The 26,119-nt window shown below is 41.9% G+C and overlaps 1 protein-coding gene across 1 annotated transcript in view; it reads left to right on the forward strand.

Moving 5' to 3' along the window:
• Window positions 1-26,119, forward strand: part of LOC145418447 (uncharacterized) — a 54,877-nt gene that overhangs the window by 24,531 nt on the left and 4,227 nt on the right. The window contains exons 5-20 of the mRNA XM_080286863.1: window positions 468-637; window positions 1,639-1,882; window positions 3,218-3,383; window positions 3,902-4,106; window positions 4,682-4,910; window positions 6,299-6,441; window positions 7,209-7,312; window positions 7,552-7,722; window positions 8,350-8,438; window positions 9,166-9,409; window positions 9,943-10,043; window positions 10,755-10,926; window positions 12,436-12,606; window positions 12,897-13,043; window positions 13,221-13,700; window positions 25,123-25,375. Coding sequence (XP_080142989.1) covers window positions 468-637; window positions 1,639-1,882; window positions 3,218-3,383; window positions 3,902-4,106; window positions 4,682-4,910; window positions 6,299-6,441; window positions 7,209-7,312; window positions 7,552-7,722; window positions 8,350-8,438; window positions 9,166-9,409; window positions 9,943-10,043; window positions 10,755-10,926; window positions 12,436-12,606; window positions 12,897-13,043; window positions 13,221-13,700; window positions 25,123-25,375 — 3,089 coding nt within the window. The remainder of the gene's footprint in view (window positions 1-467; window positions 638-1,638; window positions 1,883-3,217; window positions 3,384-3,901; window positions 4,107-4,681; window positions 4,911-6,298; window positions 6,442-7,208; window positions 7,313-7,551; window positions 7,723-8,349; window positions 8,439-9,165; window positions 9,410-9,942; window positions 10,044-10,754; window positions 10,927-12,435; window positions 12,607-12,896; window positions 13,044-13,220; window positions 13,701-25,122; window positions 25,376-26,119) is intronic.

Consider the following 26,119-nt stretch of genomic DNA (forward strand, 5'->3'; position numbering starts at 1 on the left):
CTACTACTACTACTACTACTACTACTACTACTACTACTACTGCTACTACTACTACTACTTCTGCTACTACTACTATTACTACTACTACTACTACTACTACTACTGTTACTACTGCTACTTCTACTACTACTACTATTACTACTACTACTACTGCTACAGCCACTACTGCTACAACTACTACTATGTCTCATACAGAAGTTGAAGCCAGTAATCATAAGGATGGGGTGATGGTTAATTTCACATCTTCCCTCTACTACTACTAATACAGTATTACCATTACTACTACTACTACTATTGCTACTACTACTACTACTACTATTACTACCACTACTACTACTTCTACTGTACTATTACTACTATTACTTCTGCCATAACTACTAGCACTTCCACTGCTACCACCACTGCTACTACTACTATTACTATTACTTCAACTACTACTATAGCTACCACCACACCCTCCCCCACAGGTACGAGTCGTTGCGTCTACATCGTCGCCGGGCACTACAAGCCGACGAGACCTGTGAGTGGCTGAACCTGCTGGTTAATCGGTGGTGGGTGTTCTCCTCGGCGTCCATCTTCGCCAAAGCCAAAGCCGCCCTTGACCCCAGGCTGAATGAAGCCAAGCCAGCATTTCTTGGTGGGTCTGGTTCCTGTCACCTTTATCTTCAGTGAAACCAAGAAGTGTGGTGTGGATGTGATAGAAAGTGTTAGGAGAAACTGAGGTGGTATGGCCATATGGAGAGGATGGAGAGTGAGACACTGACAAGGAGAGTGTATGTGAGTGAGGTGGAGGGGGGGAGTGGAGGAGGAGGCCAAGGATGAGATGGAAGGACGGAATGGAGAGGTACCGTATATGAGAGAGGGGGGTGTGAGCTGGGAGCAGGGCAGTGAAATGGCAGGGGACAGGGGGACGTGGAGGCAATTTGTATGTGGCCACCCCTTTTGGGATGAAGATTTCTGGTAATAGATAGATGGATAGAAATCAAGAAGCTTTTAACATTTGATATTATTAGAAGCAAAAGAAGGGATATTAGGGATCTTGCAGTTCCAGAGTTAGGCATCTTTTTACTTGATGGGATGGACGAATGGAGTAGAGAGGTATGTGAGAGAGGGGGGTGTAAATTGGGGGGATTGAGAGTGAGAGACTAACTAGGAGAGTGTCCAAGTGAGGTGGATGGGGCAGAGAGGGACGGGGAGACCAAGGATGAGGTGGAGGGATGGAGTAGAGTTGTATATGAAAGGGGGTGTAAGTTGGGGGGAAGGCAGGGGATAGGACAACATGGAGGCAATTTGTTTGTGGTTGCCCATTGTGGGATTAAGGCATCTAATTATATATAGCCTAGATAGATTTCAGTACTTATACATGATAGAAAGTTAATGAGTACAAAATAGCTTAGTTGATGGCTCAGTGTAGTCATATTGGAGGATGCATTGCTGATGTCACCAGTTTCTGATGTCTCTGATTTTTGATGTCATTGATTTCTGATGTCTTTGGTTTCTGATATCACCAATTTTGCACCAGTTTCTGCTGTCACCCCACCAAATTTTTCACCAGTTTCAGATTTCAGTCATTAGTAATGCTGGTTGTACCCCACCATTTTTTTATTATTATTATTATTATTATTATTTTTTCAACAGAGGCCATAAGTTTGAAGCAGCTAAGCCTGGGTGAGCGTACACCTGTTCTGCGCAGTGTGCGAGCGTGGGACGTTACCAGCACTGCACCGGGGCTGGAAGGAAGCCCCCGCCGACCCCAGTGCCCCGCCAGACCCCCACCAGGCCTTGCACACGCACCCACGCACACCATCGCACTTGTCTGTGACCTTGCACTTGACTCGGACTCATTCTCGGCAGTCCTAACGGCAAGGCTGGGTGGCAAAGGGTGAGTGTCTGTGCTTGAGTGTGTGGAGAGAGCCCCTATACAGTACTTTGTTCATCATCATCATCATCATCATCATCATCCATGTTATCGTTGTCCTTGTTGTCATCATCAACATCATCATCGTCATTGTTCGAGTGTTATAATTATACAGTACTCACTTCCTGATATTGTGCTTATTGTGAAGAGTAGAGCACTTTTTGACCAGCTTGGACCCTCAATAAGTATGAAGAGAGGTGGAATGTGTGTGTATTTTTACCAAGGTGAGGAGGGGAGAGAGTGAAGAAGAGAGAGAGTGTGAGGGGAGGGGATGTTGGAAGGGAAGAAAGCAACAGGGTCAAATGTAGGAAAGAGGGAGGGGAAAAGGTGAAGGTAGGAAAGGAGAGAAGTGGGGTTAGGTGAAAGAGAAAGGGGAGTGAGCAGGGTTAGATGTAGGAAGGAATGAGGGGAAAAGATGGAGGGGTAGGGAGGGAGAGAAGTGGGGTTAGGTGAAGGAGAGAGAGAGAAGGGGGGGTGAGCAAGGTTAAATGTAGGAAAGGGGGAGGAGGAAAGATGGGGATTGCAAGGTAGAGAAGAAGTTAGTTTAGAAGGAGGGAGAGAGGGGAGAGGCCTGAGGGAGTGAGAGAGCCAGGAGGAGGAAAAAGGTCACATGAGAGAGAGAGACAGCGAAGGAAGGAGGAGGAGAGGGGAGAGCCAGGAGTGGAAAAAGGTTACAGAGCTACACAAGAATATTTCACAAGCAATTGTTTGGACACGTTTGGAAGATAAACAAGGATGGTAATTGATTTAGACCAATCAGAGTGAGGGAGAAATAGTCTGTTTTAGGCCAAGTAGAAGTAAGAGAGAGGGGGAAGAGAATGGGGGAGGGGGATATAGAGATGGTAGTTTTAGACCAAATATAGAGAGAAAGGGCAATGCTCCTCTGAACTGTGTGCTTGCATCCCTCCACCACTATGACGGGTGCATAGCACCTGTCTGGCAACAAACTTTCATCTCTTTTCTGTCCAACTCCCTAATACAAGAGCTTACCTGTACTCCCAGTCCTTCATGTATGCAGCAGGTCATCTCTGGAACTGTCTTCCTCTGTCTGTATTTCCTACAGCCTATGACCTCGAGTTTTTTAAATGCAGTGTGTCCAGGCAGGCCAAAATGAACGGATCTTGAATTTGGCTCTCGTTATCTTGTTTTTATTTTTTCTCAGAGGGAACAATTTTGTGCGCTCCTGGCCTTTGGTTCCTACTTTCATGCATAAAAATCTTTTGTTAGGCCAAATTAAAGTATAAATTAAATAATGAAGGGGAAAAAATTATAATATCACATTTTCTTCTCATATATCAGGAGGATGGGTGTTGAGCTGGACGTGGGTGTGGAGAAATTGGCAGTGTTGGGGCGGGTGGTGGTGACGGCAATGCTGGATATGGAGGCACCCTTCCCACACATCACCCGACTATCTCTATCATTCGCCGAAAAGCCACAAGTCTGGTTCAGCGTCAGGATACTCAAGGTACATCAAGGCTCTTCCATGACTGATGATGTAACCACATGTACCCTAACCTTCAGGTGCAAATATCTATCTGTCTGTCTATCTGTAGCCAGACACCACAATCTCCTAAGGGGTGGCCATTTGTATTTGAGTTAGTTATATTTTACAGGGAGGGGCACTAACCCTACACCAACCCACTTGACACATAGGGAACATGTTTGGGTTGGTAATATGGTTACTACTCAGTATTATAAATGGTTTCCTGGTGTGCAGGTTTGCTTATGATATTTAACTCACTGGCCAAGAGATGTTAACCATTTTATTCTTGCCTTATCATTGTAATTATAATCAACTTCAGATACAATTTTTCAACTGTTGTGGTGTGATATAGTGCTGATAAGTCCCTTCACAATAAGTAACCTTTCTTATGTGTTTGTCTGTCTATCCGTCTGTCATTATATCTGTGTAACTATGTATCTGTCTGTCTATATCTATCTATCTATCTATCTGTCAGTCAATCAGTCTGTCTTCCTCCCCAGACAGTACAGATGATGGAGGTACCAGTGTTAAAGACATGGCTGCACTCACTGGTAATGGATGCTCTGGCCACAGCCTGGGTCGATCCAGGTCAACTAGAAATAAATATCCATCCAAATGAGGTCATGGTGCCAGAGACGCGACCAGGTGACACGTTGGCTCAGGGTGTACTGACTGTTATAATTTGGACACAGAAGGGATCATCAGGTGAGTGTGGTGAGGTGATGATGTGGAGGTGGTAGATGATGATGTGGTGGTGGTAGGTGATGATGTGGTGGTGGTAGATGATGATGTGGTGGTGGTAGATGATGATGTGGTGGTGGTAGATGATGATGTGGTGGTGGTGGTAGGTGATGATGTGGAGGTGGTAGGTGATGTGGTGGTGGTAGATGATGATGTGGAGGTGGTAGATGATGATGTGATGGTGGTAGATGATGACGTGGAGGTGGTAGGTGATGATGTGATGGTGGTAGGTGATGATGTGGAGGTGGTAGTTGATGATGTGGTGGTGGTAGATGATGATGTGGTGGTGGTAGATGATGATGTGATGGTGGTAGGTGATGATGTGGTGGTGGTAGGTGATGATGTGGTGGTGGTAGGTGATGATGTGGTGGTGGTAGATGATGATGTGGTGGTGGTAGGTGATGATGTGGTGGTGGTAGATGATGATGTGGTGGTGGTAGGTGATGATGTGGTGGTGGTAGGTGATGATGTGGTTGAGTAAAAAACTGCAAAGGCCTCACAGTGCATATGGGGTTAATTGAGTCTTTGTTTTTGTGTAGGGGTGGGTCTGGATGAGGACCGGTGGATTGTGGTCAGTGTTGATTCCCAGCAACATGTGACGCCTGTTATAACATCCGGGCGATGGCAGGAGGCGTGTAGCTTCCTAGTTAGCTCCTTGCCAAGTCACCACAACCTCGTGCTCAAGGTTAAGACCAAACGACTCATCACCACAACGCTGGCCCAGTACGACCTGCCTCTCGCTCAGTATTCCCTAGATTCATGCAAAGTGTAAGTAATCTATCTGTCTGTCTATAGCTGGACACCTTAATCCTGTAAGGGATGGCCACAGACATTGCCTACATGTCGCCCAGTGTCATTTCACTGCCCTCCCCCCAACTTACACCCCCCCTCTCTCATATACCTCTCTACTTATCCCTCCATCTCATCCTTGGTCTCCCCTTCCCTCATCCCTCCTCCACCTCACTCACATACACTTTCCTTGTTTGCCTGTCACTCTCCATCCTCTCTACATGGCAAAACCACCTCAATATGGTAAGGGCAGTCAGTATAGCCATAATATATTTCTATTTGCCCCACTCATAGCTCGTCTTCCTTGCTCTTTGCTTCTCCTGGCTATAGACTAATTTACAGCTTTCGTACAAATGTGTTACAGTGTGAATTTGATAGTTATTTATGTACATTTTTTGAAGGTAAAGCATCCACACATTTCCTAGCCTACCCTGTGAATCAAGTGACTTATTCTGTTACATAATATTTTCATCATCAAGTGTCCATAGTAGTGGTCAGCTTTGTGTACTGAAGCACATTACTGGTATTTTAATGCTGCCATACTTGTAGATTTTTTAACAGTTTCCTCATTGATATGTAATGCGTTACATGTACCGTGAAAGCGCATTAGGTACAATATAATCTAACCTGAGTAATTTTATATTTTAGTAGCTCACTCAGCCCCCTCATCCCAAGAATATTATTATTTATTCTCTCAAATGATTTTATTCAAACAAAGGGAACACCCTAGTTATACAGGGGTTAATAAGAAATATATATAACCCATCAAAGCTGAATAAAATTGTGTATTAGAAAACGTAAAATGAAATGAAGGGGTTGAAGTTTTGATTGTGTTGTACTGAGCATTTAAAATCGTTAGACTGTTATGAGGTTTTTAGATAATACTCTCATCAATTTAGGGGCTTTGTAGCACCTCTTCCTTAGTGATTTATATTGCATATGATGTCAAAGATAAGGGACTGAGTAGGGAAGCAGCCAGAGATTGAGCAGCATGGAAAGCCGGCATTAGGTGACCAAGGCCGATGCATGCAAGCAATTTGGTGCCTTTCTAAACGATACAATACGATTATTGTTATAGTTTATTCATGTTTCTTTTATATTAATTGAGGCTGCGTAGACATAATGTACAAATTTCGTGATACACAAATAAACTGAGAAGGAAGAGATGGTATGGAGCATCCTTGATCAGTGAGAGTGTTTAATGCAGCAGTAGCAGTAACTTACGAAGCTAGATTAATATTCCTCATTGCTCTTGGTTAATACTCCTCACTGCTCCTGATTAATATTCCTCACTGCTCCTGATATGCTTGGTGTGGCACTGACCTTTACCCTGACCTCTGCATCCCTGCCACCTCCCACCCACCCAGGGCAGAGACAGTGTTGCAGAAGAAGGGAGGCAAGGTGATAGGAGGCAGTGTTCCGCCCCTACACCTGCGACTGCAATACACCCCACTCGCCCCCGTAAGCCTGGACCTACCCCTCCCAGCCCCACTCACAGAAAATCAAGAAGGTGGGTTAATAAATTGGTGTTGTGATGAGGAGGGGTAGATTGAGATGGTTTGGGCATGTGGAGATAATGGAGGATGACAGCTGGGTGCAGAAAGTGAGAAGTGTGAGTGTCATGGTTTGAGGTGCGAGAAGCAGACCAAGAAAGACATGGGACAAGGTCATAGAATGCATCCCCGGGGATAAGAGACTGAATGCTGTATGTGTTAGCAGGAGAATGAGAGGGAAGGAAACTCTGGTGTTTGGTAAAGACTAAGAAATAAGGAAGGTGTTACATGAAATATTTGTATGTTATGGCAATATGAAGCATACCACAAAACAGTTGGTCTAGAAAGGATACTCTCCAGTGTATGAGGAGGAAAGAAAAATATGTAAAGCAGGGCACACTGCTGGCAGGGAATTGTCAGTGAATTTTTACTTACGATGCTGATTGGTGTTATGATGAGGAAGGGTAGACTGAGATGGTTTGGACATGTGGAGAGGATGAAGGATGACAGTTGAGTGTGGAAGATGAGAAGTGTGAACATCGGGGGTAGAGTTGTGAGAAGCAGACCAAAAAAAAAGCTTAGGATGGGTCATAGAATGTGACCTTAGGGATAAGGGACTGAATAGGGAGGCTGCCAGAGATTGACTAACATAGAGAGCCATCATTAGGTGACCAAGGCTGATGCACACAAGCATTTTGGAGCCTTTATGATTGATACAAACAATAAGATATGACAGGACAACAATTTTGGCCCAACTTGTATCCCCTTTGTGATGTGTCCACAGGTGCTGGAGTGCTTTACATTGTGGTGCATGGGGCAGACAACATCACCACATCATCTGAATACACACCAAGCCCATACTGCCTTATCTTCATTAATCGCAGAAAGGTTAGTACTGTGCTATTCTAGTGTACATGAATGTGTGTGAAGTTATGAACGTATATTTACTTTCATACAAAAGTTACTTTCTTTTGCCATATTTTCAGTGTGCAGTGATATGTAATGGTGATGATGATGATTTTGATGAAGAAATAATACAGGAGACAACACACTATATATACGTGTGTGGGCTGCTGTGTTGGGAGTGTGCTGTGGAGGTGATATATGATGATGATGATATGTTACAGGTAAAGACAACACACTATATATACGAGTGTGGGTCGCCGCGTTGGGAATATGGTGTGGAGGTGTTGGTGAGGGAAGTGTGTGGAGTGACTGTGGCCATCGCTGTATGTTCACTACCTCGAGCCACACAAGACACTGAACTCCTTGGCTTAGCTACCATCTCGCTGGCTACGGTAAGTGTGTATCATGCTGTATATTTAGGATTTCCTCAAGGGACTGAATAGGGAGGCTGCCAGAGATCAAGCTGTGTGAAGAGCTGCCATTAGGTGACCAAGGCCAACATAGTATTTCCTCAAGGGACTGAATAGGGAGGCTGCCAGAGATCAAGCTGTGTGAAGAGCTGCCATTAGGCGACCAAGGCCAACATAGTATTTCCTCAAAGGACTGAATAGGGAGGCTGCCAGAGATTGAGCAGTGTGGAGAGCCATCGTTAGGTGAACAAAGCTGACACATGCAAGCATAGTGGAACCTTTATAAGTGATACAATACAGTGACAATATGATATGAATCTACTGTTAGTTGTGGTAAGTGGGACACTCACAATCCACTTACTTGATGTAGTGTTGGAATGGAAAGGGTTACATAGTGGCATAGTGGATGGGTAGTGAGTTGCTGTATAAATGTTCATACTGAAGCAGAGCAGTGTAATGGTCACACTGTAGTCTCGTGGAAGGGTAATCTCTGTGAGTACGAATATATAAGATACAAATAAGGGAAGTTAAGTTGATGGGTTGTATGTGTTGTGAGAGACTGCTTTATAGTGGATTGTTCTTGAGTTGTATGGTATTATGTATTGACAGGTTGAGTTGCCATTGGTGCGTCGACAGTTGCCTCTCTCACGCAGCCTACCCACACCCGGTGCTGACCCCACTTCCCTCACATCCCCAGGGTCAGTACAATACTTTAATTCATTTTTAGTAACTTAGTAATTTAGTTAGTTTTGGTAAATGATAACTAGTATGTTTATTATCATTCTTTCCTTTGGTAACTTTTGTGTACACTGTTAATCTTGCCAGTTTTCAATCCTCATCAGTTCATCATTGTACTGTATATGTAAGGGTTCATATAACCTGTAAAGCCAACTGTGTCAACACTTAATTTTCCATCTACAGTAGTCTCCTTTATCCAACTTTAGGGTGGTTGCATACCTGCAGTCAACAGGTGTGCTGGGCCAGGTTTAACCAGCTTTAAGTAACAACAACAACAACAACAATGCAACCTAGTGACAAAGTTGATAATGTTCTGTCATGTGGCTTCCAGGGTAGGGCGTAGTACATCCTTGGGCAATAGAGGTGGGGGTCGGAAGAATGAGTTTGGTGCGTGGGATCTGGAAGTGTTAGGCCATAAAGAACGGAATGTGTTTGGGGCAGTGAATGTGGGATCTGGAAGTGTTAGGCCATAAAGAACGGAATGTGTTTGGGGCAGCGAATGTGGGATCTGGAAGTGTTAGGCCATAAAGAAGTTAATATGAAACAACTTCAGACGAGTGCTACTGGTAAATATACTTCTTGCCTAAACGTACAGATAGGTTCCAGTCTTTTTATGTCATCAGTAGCATAGCAATAAAGCAACTTTAAATGAAATCTAACTGTCTTCTCCCTTATTCAACCTTTCAGATTTGTGACAGTGTCGATTGTGTTCCGTGCTGTGAGTTCAGTAGCGGGGTGTAACATATCCTCGGGTGAAGGTAGCGGGGCCCAAGAGAAGGGCTCTGGCTCAGTCACAGTGGGGTCCGGGGTTCAATCATCCTCCCCGGTCCCAAGTTCCGGGTCCCAGCGCCGCCCCTCCCTCTCCATGGCTGATGATGATGAGAGTGCAGCCAGCAGGAAACGTAGCAACACGTCGTGGTACAGCCAGGCAGTGAGTAATACCACTAGATTCAGTTATAAGTGCACTTTTAGCTGTCCTTACTTGGTACACTTGATCCAAAAATTATCTGTGCGCATTCCACTTGAAACAGTGACACCAGAGATGACGACGATGATGATGCATGATGCCCATTGGCTCTGCCCTGTAACACCACATATGTTGCTATTATATGAATAGTCATCCAAATCTGCAATAATTTTCATGGGATATACAATGCTTTGCCCATGAATTTGGCTCCCTGTTATTTATTTATTTTTATTTTTTTGGAAGGAACAATCTTGCAGGCTACTGTTCTTTGGTTCCTCTTCCTTGCATTCATTTCATTTATCATTTCGTTTATAAAGTCTCCGACATACTTGCATGCGTCAGCCTTGGTCACCTAATTGCTGCTGTCCATGCTGCTTGATCTCTGGTAGCCATCCTACTCAGTCCCTTATGTTAAGAAAAAAAAAAAAAGTTTCAGAATGGTATGTGTGGAATGAGGGCCTATATATTTTGTCTGACTGTACACGTATGGTTTACAGAGTCGGTTGTTGGGAACCACACGCGATGGTGAGAGTGGCACACAGGACATTGGGGACATCCTGGCGTCAGGGCTTGGACTCATGGAGCTTACTATCATCAGGTCAGCAACACTTGTCATTAGCTGATTCGGCCTGTATGTTTTTATCTGATGAAGGAGGGTCACTCGCACCACTTGAAACTAATTCATGGTTGTGTGAAACCTAGTGAACCTTGGCAGAGGGGTAGGAATGAGTCTTCTTGGTTACTAGTCAAATTTACCTTCCAGTCTGACTACACTTGGCCTGAGAAGAATCATTTGCACAACTCAGATACTAAGTCATGGTTGTTTGAAATTCTGTGAGCCTTTGTCTGTACTGTATAATAAAGTAGTTTTGATAATGAGGGAGGGGGAGACTGAGGATGAGATGGAGGGATGGAGTAGAGAGGTATATGAGAGAGAGAGGGGGTGTAAATTGAGGGAGGGCAGTGAAATGGCGGGGGACAGGGTGACATGGAGGTGATTTGTTTGTAGCCGAGGGAGGGGGAGACTGAGGATGAGATGGAGGGATGGAGTAGAGAGGTATATGAGAGAGAGAGAGGGGGTGTAAATTGAGGGTGGGCAGTGAAATGGTGGGGGACAGGGTGACATGGAGGCGATTTGTTTGTGGCCACGCCTTATGGGATTAAGGCATCTGGCTCTTGATAGATAGAAAGATAATATCATATAAGTAATACACTGTTAAATCTACTTGTGTGTTTAGGGCTGTAGATGGATAGATAGATAGATAATAACATATACGTCAGACGCTGTTCTCTCTACTTGTGTGTGTAGGGCTCGTAGCCTGGTAGCCAAGGACCTGAATGGCTACAGTGACCCGTACTGTGTTGTGAAGGTCAATGGTGAGGTGAAGTACAGGACCAGAGTGAAGAAAAAGACACTGAATCCAGAGTGGGAGGAATCACTCATGACGCACCTGCCTAGACATCCGGATGTTTTGTCCATTGTGAGTACCATCCTTCATTTTTACTTTTATTATTATTTTTATTATTATTATTATTATTATTGACTATTGGATATGTTTGTGTGAAGCTACAGAAGGTTGTGAATGTTTTTGGCATATCAGATAGAGCCAGGATTCCGGGGGCTTGAATGATGAGTGAATGGAAGCATGGCCCATTGGATTGGGCAAACTTAGGCTGTCGAGATGTTGCTGCTCCTCACCCTGCCCTAGAGTGGGAAGGGAGGTCCAGATGTTGATGATTATTGTTAGTAGTAGTAGTAGTAGTACCATACTTCTTTCTTTTTTTTTATTTATTGTCTTTTTTAAAGTTTTCACATGCTTTTATAAACAATATTTAAAGAATGCCCTGCTCCCCCCCCCCTTTTTTTTTTTTAATGGCAAAATGGTGAGTCCTGAAATATACTGTAATAGGTAATTGTCCCCCAGTGATGATGGTAAAAACAAGTCTATTATATCTCAGTTTAAGCTAAGGAGTAGATTTCTATTTCTGTCCGGTTACTTATTTTGGATTATGCTCACTAAGTGTCATCTCAGTGGGGAAAAAAAATTGGCAATATAATTATTTTTTTAATGGTAGGAGTATTAGAGTTTAATTTCATTTGCCTATAGAGAGGTATGTGAGAGAGGAGGTTGTAAGTTGGGGGAGGGCAGCAAAATGGCTGGGGACAGGGCAACATGGAGATGATTTGTTTGTGGCCACCCCATACAGGATTTAGGCATCTGGCTATAGATAGATAGATAGATAGATAGACTGTATCTCATCATCCTTGGATATCTTAACCAAGTACATGTTTATGGTCAGTGTACAGCTGTTCAAGTCCAACTGTTACAGAATTTTTATGAGTGGAGGACACCTGTAATCTGGTTTATGGATAATTTTTTATTACCTCTGCCAACAAAGTTGGAGGAGGTTATGTATTCACCCATGTTTGTTGGTTTGTTTGTCCACACAATCTCTCCAAAAGTATTGAATGAATTTCAGTTAAATTTTGTGGAAGGGTGTACCTTGGGCCAAGAAAGAATTGATTAAATTTTGGGGTGAATCTGGATCCTGGTCCTATGTATCCCGCACAGTATCTCCAAAAGTTTTCAGTGAATTTGAATAAAATTTTGTGGAAGAGTGGGCCATGGGTCGAGGAACAATTGGTTAAATTTTGTGGTGGAGGCAGCTCCTATGTATTCCACACTGTATATCCACTGATCCAGATTCAGATCCTTTTTAATGGCATTGCCGGAGGTATGCGCTGTTTGAGTGCTTTCTAGTTTAATTAGTTTTCTTTCCTCTGTTCATCTGTCTTTCTATAGCCAGACGCCATAATCCCGAATGGGGTGGCCGTGTGTCTTTGAGTTAATTGTTTTACAGGGAGAGGCAGTAACCCTCAGCCAACCCACTCGTTGACACGTAGGAAATATGTATGGGTTGGTTATATGGTTACCACCCAGCATTAAAAAAACAATTGTAACCTAAAAGAAGAACTCTTTCCCCAACAGACTTTGTGGGACCACGATGCCTTTGGTAAAGACTTCCTTGGTTCGGTGTCACTGGGGGAGGTGGAGGTGCGTCAGATGTCCCTTAGTGATGTGTCTGTGTGGAAGGACCTGGATGGCACAAAGTCAGGCCAACTGGAGCTCAGACTCAAGGTTATATCGGATGATTATGAGGTAAGTGTAGGCCTCACCCTGTAGTAAAGTGGGGGGAAAGGATGAGGATGGTGGTGATGATAGTGGTGGTGGTTGTTGTGATGATAATGATGATGATGATGGGGGTTGTGATGATGATGGGGATTGTAATTATGACAGTGATGTTGGTAATGGTGGTTGTGATGATGGTGATGATGATGGTAATGTTGGTGATGATGATTATGATGATGGTGATGTTGATGATGATGATGATGGTGGTGGTGGTGGTGGTTGTGATGATGATGAAGATGATGTTTTCTCTAACCCTACAGCACCAGATAAAGGCATCACACGCATCAAGAAATGAGGGAAGGTTGACACCAGATGGAGGAGGAAGGATCGATGGAGAATCAGGCGCTGAGGATGAGGTGCCTGATGATGTGGAAGTTGCAACATCTTCCCCTCCACCTTCTGTACATGTAAGATCCACACCAATCTTTTTTCTGCCTCACGGATGTTAATGTACAGGGAAAACTGCTGGCACTTCTTATTTAAAGTTGTTTCGGTATTAATTTGTATACCAGTAATGATACACAGAAGAAAAGAGACACCAGTAGCTTATTTATTTATTTAATTACTTTTTTTTTTTTTAATAGGAGGATGAAGTTGTTCCTCGAGCAGCTATGCACAGTGTGTCATATGCTGTGAGTGATGCGCCGGGTCTCAGCAATGGTCGGCGTGCCAGTGAGTCAGCAGTGATAGACTGTAAGCGAGAGCTGCCCTCCGACACCCACAGCGGCACCTTCAGTGGTTCCGCCACCCCAGTGCGTTCACCCGGTAAGGCCAAGACTGCTGGAGCAAGGATGATTGCCAGTGCCTTGTCCATGGCCCGGTCTCGCTCCCGCGCAGACACATCCAGCGAGACGTCATCCACTACTGGCAGCCCTACCAGGACACAGACACACTCCCCAGGGTCAAAAAGCAGCCAGACACATTCCTCAGGGTCGTCAAGTTCCAAGGGCATCCCCAAAATCAGCCTGACGCACCACACAGAGGATGACTATGGTGGGAGTGGCAGCAGCCCGGAGCATAAGACCAAGAAGTCTGATGGTGGTTTAAGAGCTGTGAGGGAGAAGGTAGGTTGTTGGCCGTGGAAGCAACGGTAGCGCTGCCGTAGACTTTATTAATATGCATGACACTCTTAGCTGCATCTTTCCGTAGAATTTTTTAATTTATTCTTTATTCTTGGCATGTTCTGTTGAATTAATAAATGCATTGTGCTTCATTGGTTTCCTTACCCTTACCATGGCATGTCACAGCAGCTATTCATTATTAAATTGTAGTACTTTATGCCTTGGCATGGTGTTGGAGAGGGATGCCTTCATACAGTGGCACTGATATAGTATAACAGAGGATATCTGCTGTCCAGTTATATATACCATATATCCCTCAGTTTGATCCCTGTCTCCCAAGAGAGTGATGATGGACTGCAGAATGACAGCTTCAGTCTGCAGTCCACCATATTCACATCTAGGCTTTCCTGAGGCCACTACAGCAACATCAACATACCTTGGCATAATGTTGTACTAATAGATGTAATTGCAGTTGAGATTTAATGTATCTGACCTTTAAACTTTGGTGACTTGTCTCATTGTTGGTATAGCCAGACATTTTTCCTCACCATCAGGACACCTTCTGAGAGGTAAGGGAAGAGAAACTACCTCAGTTAACCTTTAAACTTCAATTGACATCTGATCTCTTTTATTCTGGCCAACATTATATAATTTTCCTTGCTACTGTGAAACCTGCCAAAGTGTAAGGGTTAAGTACATGTACAGTATAAAAGTAAATTTGCATCACTTCAGTAGACCAGTAGGTGTAGTTATAAATGAATGGTAGCTGTTGCATCTGTTGCATATTGCCTCTTTACTGTGTAGTATTTTACTAGTGTTTGATATTCTCCATTATTTTAACATCTGAATTCTTGAATTTTGTGCATGCGGCTTCCTATGTTAATTAGTAATATTGTGTGCTTCATTTTGAGTTTTATATATCTACAGGAATACTTTCTGTCTAATCCATGTTGGTAGGAAAATAATATTACTGATAATTACTAAATCAGAGTAACAGAGCAGAAACTAAACACCCAATAAATAACTGCGTATAAGTTCATTTATATCAAGTAACCTTAGACTCCAGGATGCGTACTTCAGTGGAAAATCTTACTTCGTACCATCAGAGCAAGCTGACCTGATTCTCCTGTGATGTGTGGTAGCATTGTGTGTCATATCCCTCTCATATTCTTGTTACTCACTGTTGTGCAGACATACTCATCCAAGATTCATGACAATTTTATAAAGAAACATTCATCATACTGAAACTTCCTTTGCCTTGCAGATAAAATTTTGGTTGCGAATTACACACTTATGGTGCAATCGAGCTATTTCTCTAAGGTAAGACTTTCTGATGGAAATATGTCGTTGAAGGAGAGGCAGTGATGGGAAAATATAATAGGTTTTTGCACTGCCAAAAACTATTTGTCTTCTATAGGAGAAAAGTCTCAAATTGTTCATCACATACAAACAAAAAATGCATCGATTTACTTTATTTTATTTATTTATTTATTTTTTGTGATTCTGTGCATTTCTGGACTTACTGCTCCACCTGATACAATTATTTATTTCTTGACTGTGCTCCCTTGCATATAACATATTATATTTTCAGTTTCTTCATCTTGACCAGGTACAGCACTTCTTACTTCCGTTTATAAAATTTCATTATTCCCTGGTACAACCCCACAAAGACAATTGTTTACCTGCAGTCAGCAAGTCTTTTGGGGGCAAGCAACATTACTCCCTTATCCACCATTTCATTGTTGTTGGTGTGACTACAGCTTAACATTTGTATGTATGTTTTTTACATCAGTAAAAACGTGTAGTCTGCATCAGTTACATACAAGATGATACTGAGATGTAATAGGTTGCTGAGGAAAAGGTGTTAAGCACTGCATTGCCACATAGAATACAGGCCAGTATGTTTGGCTTAACCCTTAATGTCATAAATGTAAATTATGTGCAACTGATATTGACTCGGCATTTAACAAGAAATGGGTAGGTTAGTGCATTGGAGTGTGCATTTATTTATCTCTTTATTTATTAATCTGTCTTTCTTTCTGTTTACGTATTTATTTATTTATTTAATTATTTATTTTACAGATGAGGTAAGTGCATGGTGCAAGTTCCATTATTAAGCATTAGAGTTCTTCCTGAAAAATAGCATTGCAAAAGATATAAGGCATGAATCAGTATGTACAAATGGAATGTATTTAATACATGATGCTGTGATGCCAAAGAGTTAAGATACATGTAAAATGAGTTTGGTACAAATCAATGAAGAAGAGTACAGGGATAATATTTAGCAGAAGACACAACTGGAAGTCAAGTAATTTGAAGTGTTTTCTTGCGACCATCATCCACTCAGTTGATGTTGTGCTGCCTACTTCTTCCTTCATCTTTATCATTCTTTTTCTGTGTCTGCCTTCCTTTCTTCCTGTTTCCATCATCCACTTACTTGATGTATGCTGCCTAATTCTTCTTTCACCTTTATTATTTTTTTTTCTGTGCCTGCCCTCCTCTCTTCCTATTTCTCCCATCTTTCCTGTCACTTTTTATTACCCTTCTTTCCTTTTCAGGTGGCTTTACATTGAGTGAGAAGCACTGGGTAGTAACCATATAACCAACCCATACATGTTCCCTACGTGTCAACAAGTGGGTTGGTGGAGAGTTAGTGTCCCTTCCCGTGAAACAACTACGGTAACTCAAAGACAGATGGCCACCCCTTACGAGATTATGGCGTCTGGCTGCAGATAGACAGATTTGCTACACCCGTCACAAATGACCACTAGGGCTATTAACCCCTAAAGTGCGACCATGGACAGCCGACCCCCCCCGGGTGGCGGGGTTGGATCGCGGTCTGAGTACCTGTAGGAAAATATTAGCCAAAAATCAGAGATTAACCGTAGAACATTATACTTGGTATGGCAGATAGTACTTACATTCAGCTTTCTCCAGAGACAGGTATTGAGCCTTCATGGACTACCCAAGAACTTGTGGAGATTTGCAAAGTTGGGTAACAAAATCTTCACTTTCACACCTCCCGCAACCCAGTTTCCCCTCTACCACAGCCTCATTCTGTCGCAGTAAACTTTATACTACAACGTACAGGTAGTTTGGAATCCGTATTTGTACAATAAGCACTGAAAATAAGGCTAAAATCAACGAAGCCTACGGCCGATTGCAGCACGGCGGCGGTCTTCCCGTCACTCAACAAACATTTCTATTTTCACAGCTAAAAACACGTATACTACATTATTTTCAATCATATTACTTCCCAAAGGATCACTGCGGCGCGCTTTTATTCTGCCTGTCACTTTATTCTCGTTCCTGTCGGCCGCTCACCTGACTCAGAAGAGCTAGAACTCGCCTTAATGTCACTTTGAAAGCCTGCGGTAAACTGACACTAAACAGGGGCAAACTGCGGGAAAAAAAGCTAATGTGACAACTGGGGAAACAAGCGTTTCCTATTAGCATAAACTGCTTGTGAGAGGAGAGCGCAGATTTACAGTTCTGAGCAGTCAGAGCGCTGCCATATATCACATCCAGGCTTGCCGGGCCGTGGTGGGGGGGGAGGGGGGAAAAACGTGATACTTGGCAACAACGGAGGTCAGTAGTACAAAGGTAAAGTATGCTAATTGTAGCTAAAGGGTGGTGGTACTGATAGACAATACCAGCTGGAACATCCTTGCCCGCGTTTATTCAAAATTAACTCGAATCGCAAACGCGACGATCCGCCGTTATGTCATTTTTGGCGAGCGTCGCAAACGCGACGACCCTCGCTTCAGGGATTAATGACCCCCCCAGGGAAAGATTAATGACCTCAAAGGGAGAGGAAGTAGTTAATCTGCAATGGAAGTAGCAGAGATGAAATGTGTCGGCAAATGATGTGACATAAACAGAGAATACTTCAGACAACTTGAATTCCAGGACTGGCTTCTGCTAAATGTTTATCAAGTACAGTACATGCCCCCATCATTCCAAGGACATAATTTTTTTTTTTTTTTTTTTTTTTTTTTTTCCAGGCAATTTTATTCACCCTAAAGGATTTGTGTGTGTGTATGTGTGTGTGATGGGTTAATGAAGGATATATCGACCCCACTGAGTTCAAACAATCTCTCATAAATTCTCTGTTATTTTGTTTTTCTTTTTTTCTTGAAGGAAAGTCATGTGGGCTTCTGGCCTTTGGTTCCTTCCTTGCATTAAATAAAAGCTGAATAAAATAGTCTGGTAATATTGAGAATGAAATTTAAAGTATTTCATGATATTGAAGGATGTAGTCTCTTCCCTGTTTTATCGAATTTTTTAATCTTGCTATTTCCAGTCAGTTTTATGCCCAGCCTTCACTTTTGGTCTGTGCCATGCAGAGTAAATGCTGCACGAGTGAATCTATGTTAGGATGTGCTTCTGGTTCATGACTGAGGGGTTGTAACCATTAAAAAAAACTGCTACTTCCACTGGTAGTACAACTACTAGTACTACTACTACTACTACTACACCTACTACTATTACTACTACTACTACACCTACTACTTTTTTTTCCTGACAAATCTGGGCCACTCATACAGTTTTTATTCATTGCATAAAATTCAACGAGTCATAATTATTAGGTACGAATGAGTCTCCTTGGTTACTAGTGAAATTAGCATCCAGCCAGACTACACTTGGCCATGAACTGAGCTGAAAGGGGTTATGGATCTTCATCAGGTTAGAATAAACACACTATACTCTCGTCACCTTTAGTGGCCTTTCATAAATTGAATGAAATTGACTGGAGATGGCAAGAACGAAGTTTTAAAATGTGCTCTGCTTGAAAGAGTTAATTAATGTTGTATAAACTGAGTGCATGATGAACACTGACTGACCTGGTGCATGCATGAAAATTTAATCTTGTTTTGCTAGTTCAGTGCATGGACAGGTTTAAGTCATGCAGTACTGAAGGCTGTTTAAAGTCTCATTTTGCCGGTAGCAAATTGATTTTTTAAATGATCATCTTAGGCTTCAACTCCCACAGCCTTGGGACATTTTTTTCCTCTCTCTCTTTAATTTTATTCTGGTTCCTGGTTTTTTTTTTTTTTTTTTTTTTTTTTTTCAGGTTTAAAGAGCAACCTATACTCCTTTTACTCCAACCTGGCCTGAAATTGCCACCTCTTCATCTTGAATACTGAGCTGCAAAAATAGAATAACCCTAGAATATGCTACTAGTCATAAAGAAGTGCTATGGAAAGAACAGAGAGCCATGGTACAGTACAGTAATCCCGCATATTTCGCGGTAGTTACGTTCTTGTAACCCCCGCGAAAAGTCAATTCCGCGAATACTCTATTAACAATTGAAAACTTGCACTTGTGTCCACGATGCTGCCCATCACACAGTCCATGTCCATACTGATTGCGAGACAATTCGCCGTCAGACAATTCCCCGTCAAAACATGGACGATTCCCCTTCAGAACAATTCGCACCCTGGACGATTCCCCGCCATTCTATAAATATACTAATCAATACTTTCATCAATATACTTATTATTAATTAATCAATACTTTAATAACTATATTTCAGGGGGATCCAGCAAAGTCTACGTTCAGTAGCGTAGGTTCTGGATATTATTTATTAGTTGCACCTTTAGTCAATAATTAACTTGTTTCTTCCTCGCTGTAGTCGCCTTTGAATTATATTCTAGCGTCACCCATAGCTATCTTCATTAATGAAGGCGAATTGTTTTGTGTTTGTTGTGACTGCGAATTGTCCCGAAACCTCCATACTCATCCCGAAATACCTTCTTACAAGATTGAAAGCACATACTCCATTATGAAGGAAAAACGTAAACACCGTACTGTAATACACAATTATCTACACATTTATTAACAAACCAGTATAAAATAAAAAGATGCATTAACTGGTGATAGCAAACACTCGCACGGTCGTTTCTTAGCTTGTCTAGTAACACAATTTTCTCTGCTAAGGTCATAACTTGATCGTTTTGTCACTTTGGAGTTCTTACTAATTGTATTATTAGCCTTTGGTGAGGCTGGCTTACGTCCTGGGGCCATGTGGAAAGCAAGTGGGAGGCAAGAGGCTCATATCATAGTGTGGTTACAACCACAACATCCACTTACGGCAGTCAGGCGTGGACTGAAGAATGCGAGGCAGAGAGCAGTGTTGCCATATCCAAACGAAATTATGCTAGGGCAATGAAAAAATTATGCTAGATTGAGCATATTTGTTCCAAGTAAAAAATGAATTATGCTAACTTGAAGCTAAATGATAAAATTCTATACATATTCGTGCAACATATTAATTATATTGTTTACTATGAAAATATTAAAATGAACCTACATACAGTAAGAGGATAAATATCGGTATCTACCCATGCTGCTTTTTCCCACGAAACTTACGTTTTTCTGATGGATTTTGATGTGATTCGTTCGATTTTGAGCATCATTTCCATCGGAAATAACCAGATTTTGAGATATGACCCCCCCCATCCCCCTGAAATAATGAGGGATCTTTGGGGAATCGGGGGTTATAGGGAGGGGGGGAAACACAGAAAATGGTCATTTCCGACTGAAATGAAGCTGAAAATCGAATGAATCATACCAAAATCCATCGGAAAAACCTAGGTTTCGTGGGTAAAGTACAAAGCTCAAACTTATCCTAACCTAACCGAACCAAACCGAACCTAACCTAAAACCTAACCTAACCTAACCTATTCCAACCTAACCTAACCTAACCTAATCCAACCCAACCAAGGCCAAACTGAAAGTAACCAACTATTCAAACATCTTCTTACCTTATTCGTCTCTCTCTCTCTCTCTCTCTCTCTCTCTGATTTGTAGCTTTTATAAAATTATTCTAAAAATATTCCATTCCATTCTAAATTATGCTAGAATGCTTCTAAAACTTCTATTATGCTAAAAAATATTCCAGACTCGAAAATTTGATCAAAATTATGCTAAAAGAATAAAATTATGCTAGATATGGTAACACTGGCAGAGGGGCCACGGGAAAGGGACAGAGGGTGGCGTGAGTTTACCGCGCTACAATTGGAAGCTGCGGAAATTTCAATTTTTTTTTTTTTTTTCTGTATATTCAAGGATATTTTTGTTGAACTTATTAATGCTAAGAAAATCCGCGAGAGGGCAAAACCGTAGACAAAAAATCCGCAAAAAATGCGGGATTACTGTATTACCCTTTTCCATAACTAAATTACGTGAAGTGAACTGCAAAAGGACGAAAATCTGAGCCACGTTAGAGTGAAACAAGAATAGTAATGAAGGGATTAATGAAGGCTGTATCTAACCCTTCCAGTTCATGTGGTCACTTTTGACATTAACCCCTAAACCGTGGGGTTGTTTTGGCGCTCCTTGCGTGTCCCGCGGCGATATTCGCGCTCCGATGGACTTTGTAAAAATATTTGCCAAAAATCAGTTATTAGTCCTAGAATATTATAATTACATATGCATATGGCACATACCTTCAGCTTTCTCCTGGGATGTTTGTTGAGCCTTCATCGAGTACCATAGGACTTGTGGAGAGTTCTGAAGTTGGGTAACGAAGTCTCCACTTTACACTTCCCAACACCCCGTAATATGATTACCACAGCCTGATAATATCACTAGAAACACTATTCTTTGATTTTCAAATAGTTTGGAGTCCATACTCAAAAAAAAAAAAAAAACATCGTGAAAGCAGTGAAAATTACGAGCACGTAGCAGCTTTCCACTTGTGCCCATTCGCCGCTGGTGTTCTGTCATTTATTATTCATAAAAACACTCACACTTTATATTTCTATTACTATATAACACATATATATCTACAGTCTTTATCCATAAGTTTCCTTCAGTAATAGTAGTTTATTGTCACTGTAGGCATTCAGTTTCTCTTTCAGTAAAATACGTAGCATTCACTTTCTCGTCCTGTATACTAGCGTTGAGAGCGAATCTGTCACTTTCACTTTCACTTTCATAACTCATAGTATTCATGCATGCTAGAGTGAAACTTTCACTTTCATTGCTTCTAGTATATATACTCGTATTCTTATATTACTATTCATTTACATTTCTATTTACATTCTCTATTTTATTTACATTAATTACATTTTATTTTATTTACACTGTGTTATGCACTGTCACTTGCAGTAACTTATAAAACTATTTTCCACTGTTCACTTATATTTACATTCATTGCTTTCACTTGCTGTTTACACATTATTTACATTTCCACTTGCACTGTTTTAGTCACCAGAAAGATCGTAGTCACTGTCCATCATTTTCATTGATAAATTAGCCAGTTCACGTTCCACAGCAGTCACTTAGTCCTTTACCCCTTTCCACACAAGGTTTAGTAGGGGTAAAGGTCACAGGGCCCTTTGCATGGGGCTAAAAAGCGGTGGAATTGGACAGGCGCGAATCCGACGGGGTTTCAGCTTGAAAGACGACAGTAAACTGAATGCTGTGATGGCCTAGGGGCAGTGAAAGGCTGCCAATGTCAGCGTGGTGACAGCTGCTTATATATACACTATGAAATGATTGGCAGGAAATCTAGACAATACATAATAAATTAGGTAGTTCCAGGTGAATGTAAATATCACTTAGGCTTCTCCCATCCATTCATATATATATATATTTTTATTATGAGAATAGATTTTACGGCATATTTCAAGGGGAAATAAACAGGGAAAATTAGCGAACGAGGTCACGTGAGGCGTTGTCAAGTGATAATTAGCCAATTCCAGGTGTATGGCACTATCACTTACCTTATTTCTTTTTTGTATGTATTATTTTGTATAAGAATAGGGCATAGGGCTTATTTCAATGGATGAATTCAGTGGAAAATTCCAGGGAAGATTTACTTAGCGCAGCACGGCTGGGCAGGCAAGAGGAGAAGGTAATGGAGGGGAGGTAGGGAGGGGAGTCAAGAACGGGGAGAAATGGCTAAATTGTCAACAATGGATGGGAGTACAGACGAGATTAGGAGTGCTGACTAGTGTTGGACACTGGCAGTACTGATAGATGATACAAGCCACCACTTGAAAGCCCGGGCAAATTCAAAATAACACAGAATCACAAAAGTGACACCCTGCGGTATGATCCCTTGCTCCCAAGTGTCATTTAAGTGACGCCCCGCGGTTAAGGGATTAATAAAATTGTTTGGAAAATAAGAATGAAATAATAAAGACATTACACGTATATGGAAGGGATTACTATACCCGTTTCATTCTAACTTGGCTCAGATTTTCATTCTTTTGCAGCTTATTTCAACCTTGTCTAGATTTTCACCCTTTTGTAGCTTATTTCCCATTGTTCCATGCCAAATAGAAGATAGTGCTATGGCACAACATTCTTTCCATAGCACTTCTTCATACTAGCATCAGACTGGACTCACACAGAAGACTTTATACTATTTTTCCAGGCGTGTTTTACTGTAGACTTATTTGATGAAGTCATACTAGATTTCAAAGACTTTTTAGTGATGTTTTTTAACTTTAACTGAGTAATATTTTTCAGGCTAAACTGTCAATGTGTGCTGTTTCTTATGCATATTTTTTTCTCTCTCTCACACTTCCTCTTTCCTCCATTTTCCTCTGCTTTTCCTCCTCTCCTCTCTCCCAGTCGGCTTCCCTTGAATCTTAGTGTCCTCCTCTTCCTCCTCCTCCTCCTCCTTCATTGCTTTCACATTTTTGTATTCTGATTCCTCACTTCTGATCACTATTTAATTTACAGCTTTTTCAGTATTGTAGATGCTTTTTGCTGTATTTTCTTATAGCTCTGACTCCTACTCTGGTGTACTGTAGTTCACTCTCTGTCTGTCTGTCTCTCTGTCTGTCTGTCTCTATCCATCTGTCTATCATGTTACTGTAACAGGTGTGGTTATTTTCATTCTAAAGGATCATTGTTATATTTCAGCTTAATTTGACTATATTCTGAATGCAGTTCTTACTTGTATTTCCTTCTCATATGTTTATCCTTTCTCTTTCTCAGCATCTTTCAAATTTACAGATGTGGTCTTGCATTTTTTTTCTCTCTTTTATCTTGCTCTCTCTCTCTCTTCTTGCTTTTGTAATGTATTGGATTTTTAAGCTTCTGTGGGCTTGTAAAATATTTGTCTTGATGTTGTGTATGTTCGGATATGTCAGTTATCATTCATTTCTAGTCCCACCATCAAGTCAGAGGTGAGCACTTCCCCTTCAGTCAGTGTTTCTCTCTCTCTCTCTCTCTCTCTCTCTCTCTCTCTCTCGCACATCTCTGTACCTGGTGGCTGCTATCCGAGTTACACCGTCTCTTGCACCTTTCCAAGCAGTCCCCTAACACTGAGGTCCATTCTCTTAATCTCACAGGAGCTTTACCTTCAAATTAATATCTGTACAGCACTGCATCTCATTACTCACACATATTATCTTCACCACAACACGACTTGCACTAGCTGTTGTTACATCCAGGTCCCCAATATTACAACTGGGTGAACAGGGGGAGAGAAACACTCTGAACCTTGTTAGGGAGGAGACGCAGTTGATATTTCTTGATTGTTCGTTGTTGGAGTCAAGTGATTTATTTAACTTCCCTTATAGACTCAGTAAGTGTATATTAGAAGGGAATAAGGAACACACACACACACACACACACACACACACACACACACACACACACACACACACACACACACACACACACACACACACACACACACACACACACACACACACACACACACACACACACAGTTTACTGAATTAGTTGTTGGGAGAAATTTGTGACATTTTAAAACACATGCCTAAAATTACGATTTCATGCACTGTAAAATTGCCAAAATTACAACAACACCGTCACCTCCTTATGTTGATCCATTATACACTGCTGCCTTTCTCTCACACAGCCCTTTGCATAGGATATCATATCATCAATAGGTATGCTTTCTCCTCAACTTCTGTATTATAACACTTTGAACGCCAGTACTGTATTGGTGCATATTTTAGTTCTGCCTCCTCACAGTCCCCCATGCTCACTAACTTGCTGCAGTCCTTATGTTAACCCAGCTGACCTGACACAATGTATAATAACCTAGCCAAACCAATCCAAACCTAACCTAACCCAACCCAACTCAACCCAACCCAACCCAACCCAACCCAACCTGACCCAACCAAACCATGTTCCTATCTTCACAGTTCCCAGTCATAAAGTTCCAGCAGCACACTCACCTTCACTGAACTTCCTCCCATTCTTATGTTAACCTCACAGCACCTAGTATAACCTAACCTAATGTAACCCAGTGCACACCACACCACACCATACCCCACCAAACCCAATCCTAATCCCTCATCACTCTATACCATACCATATCCCACCAAGCCCACTCCTACTCCTTCATCACCCTGCCGTCAAGCCTCATCTCCTTCCACTCTGCTGCCCTGCCTTCCGTACCCTTCCACGGACACCTCCCCTGCACCACCAGATGCGTCGAGGATTTGCCCGTCCACTTCGTCGCTTCCGCTCGGAGGCCAGCGTACGTGAGGAGCCGAGTCTTTGCCCGGTGGTGATCTCGCAGGAGGAACTGGACCCCCACCTAGAGTTATCCTTGAGTGTGGGGGTGCCAAGGGTGGGTGTGGGTGGGGGTGAGGGGGACGCCAGTGAGCTCCTTGATGTGTCCCTCTCCCACGCTAAGTCCCAGCCTAACCTTCTCCTCATGACAGCAGAGGCTAACAGACGTAAGACTTGTTGTGTAAAGCACCTCGTCAGTGGGAAGTGTTACTGTGTTCAGTCATAGGAGTTGCCTTTAATTGTATTTCATTAAACTGTGGTGTTTACCCATTTAGCTGCAAATTACTGTACAGTACTACTTTTTTTTATGTGTTTTGGCTTACATCAGGTTATTGTTCCATGCTTAACAAAACCCTATGGTATATTAAAAATATATTACTGTATTAATAATACTGTAATAAAGTTTGCTTGAGCTTATGCTAGACAACAATCAGCAGATAGCCTCACCACAGTGAGTTGATTCATGTTTGTTATTCATCAGCAAGGCTAAGAAAAGTTTGGCCGTAAGTCATATACTGTACATAATCAAAGGCAGCTGCTTGAGACAGATACCATAAGACAAAAGACTGAATTGTTGTTGGACTGTTCCTTTATGTTTGCATGAATTAATTCAATCCCTCCCGTGAAGAGTTATTGGCTTGTATTCTCGTCGGTCATGGAAGCTCCCAAACACCTCTTCTTAAGCTATTTATGTTGCTTTTATACCTTGTTATCCACTTCTGTGTTATTCTGGCTGTATCCAATAATAAATCACTAAGGAAAAGGTGTTAGGGAGCTTCCTTAAGTAACAAGAATGCGATCCATTGTCTGTGCCTTTGAGCTACCGAGAAGGTACACATATACCATATATACTATCTGTTTTATTGGCTATGCATGAAAAGGGTCTTGTCAAAGGAAATCTTTGCTTACTG

The sequence above is a fragment of the Coenobita brevimanus genome, chromosome 114 (assembly GCF_032717465.1).
Source record: "Coenobita brevimanus isolate Jiangsu-jjx chromosome 114, ASM3271746v2, whole genome shotgun sequence".
Classification (NCBI taxonomy): Eukaryota; Metazoa; Arthropoda; class Malacostraca; order Decapoda; family Coenobitidae; genus Coenobita; species Coenobita brevimanus.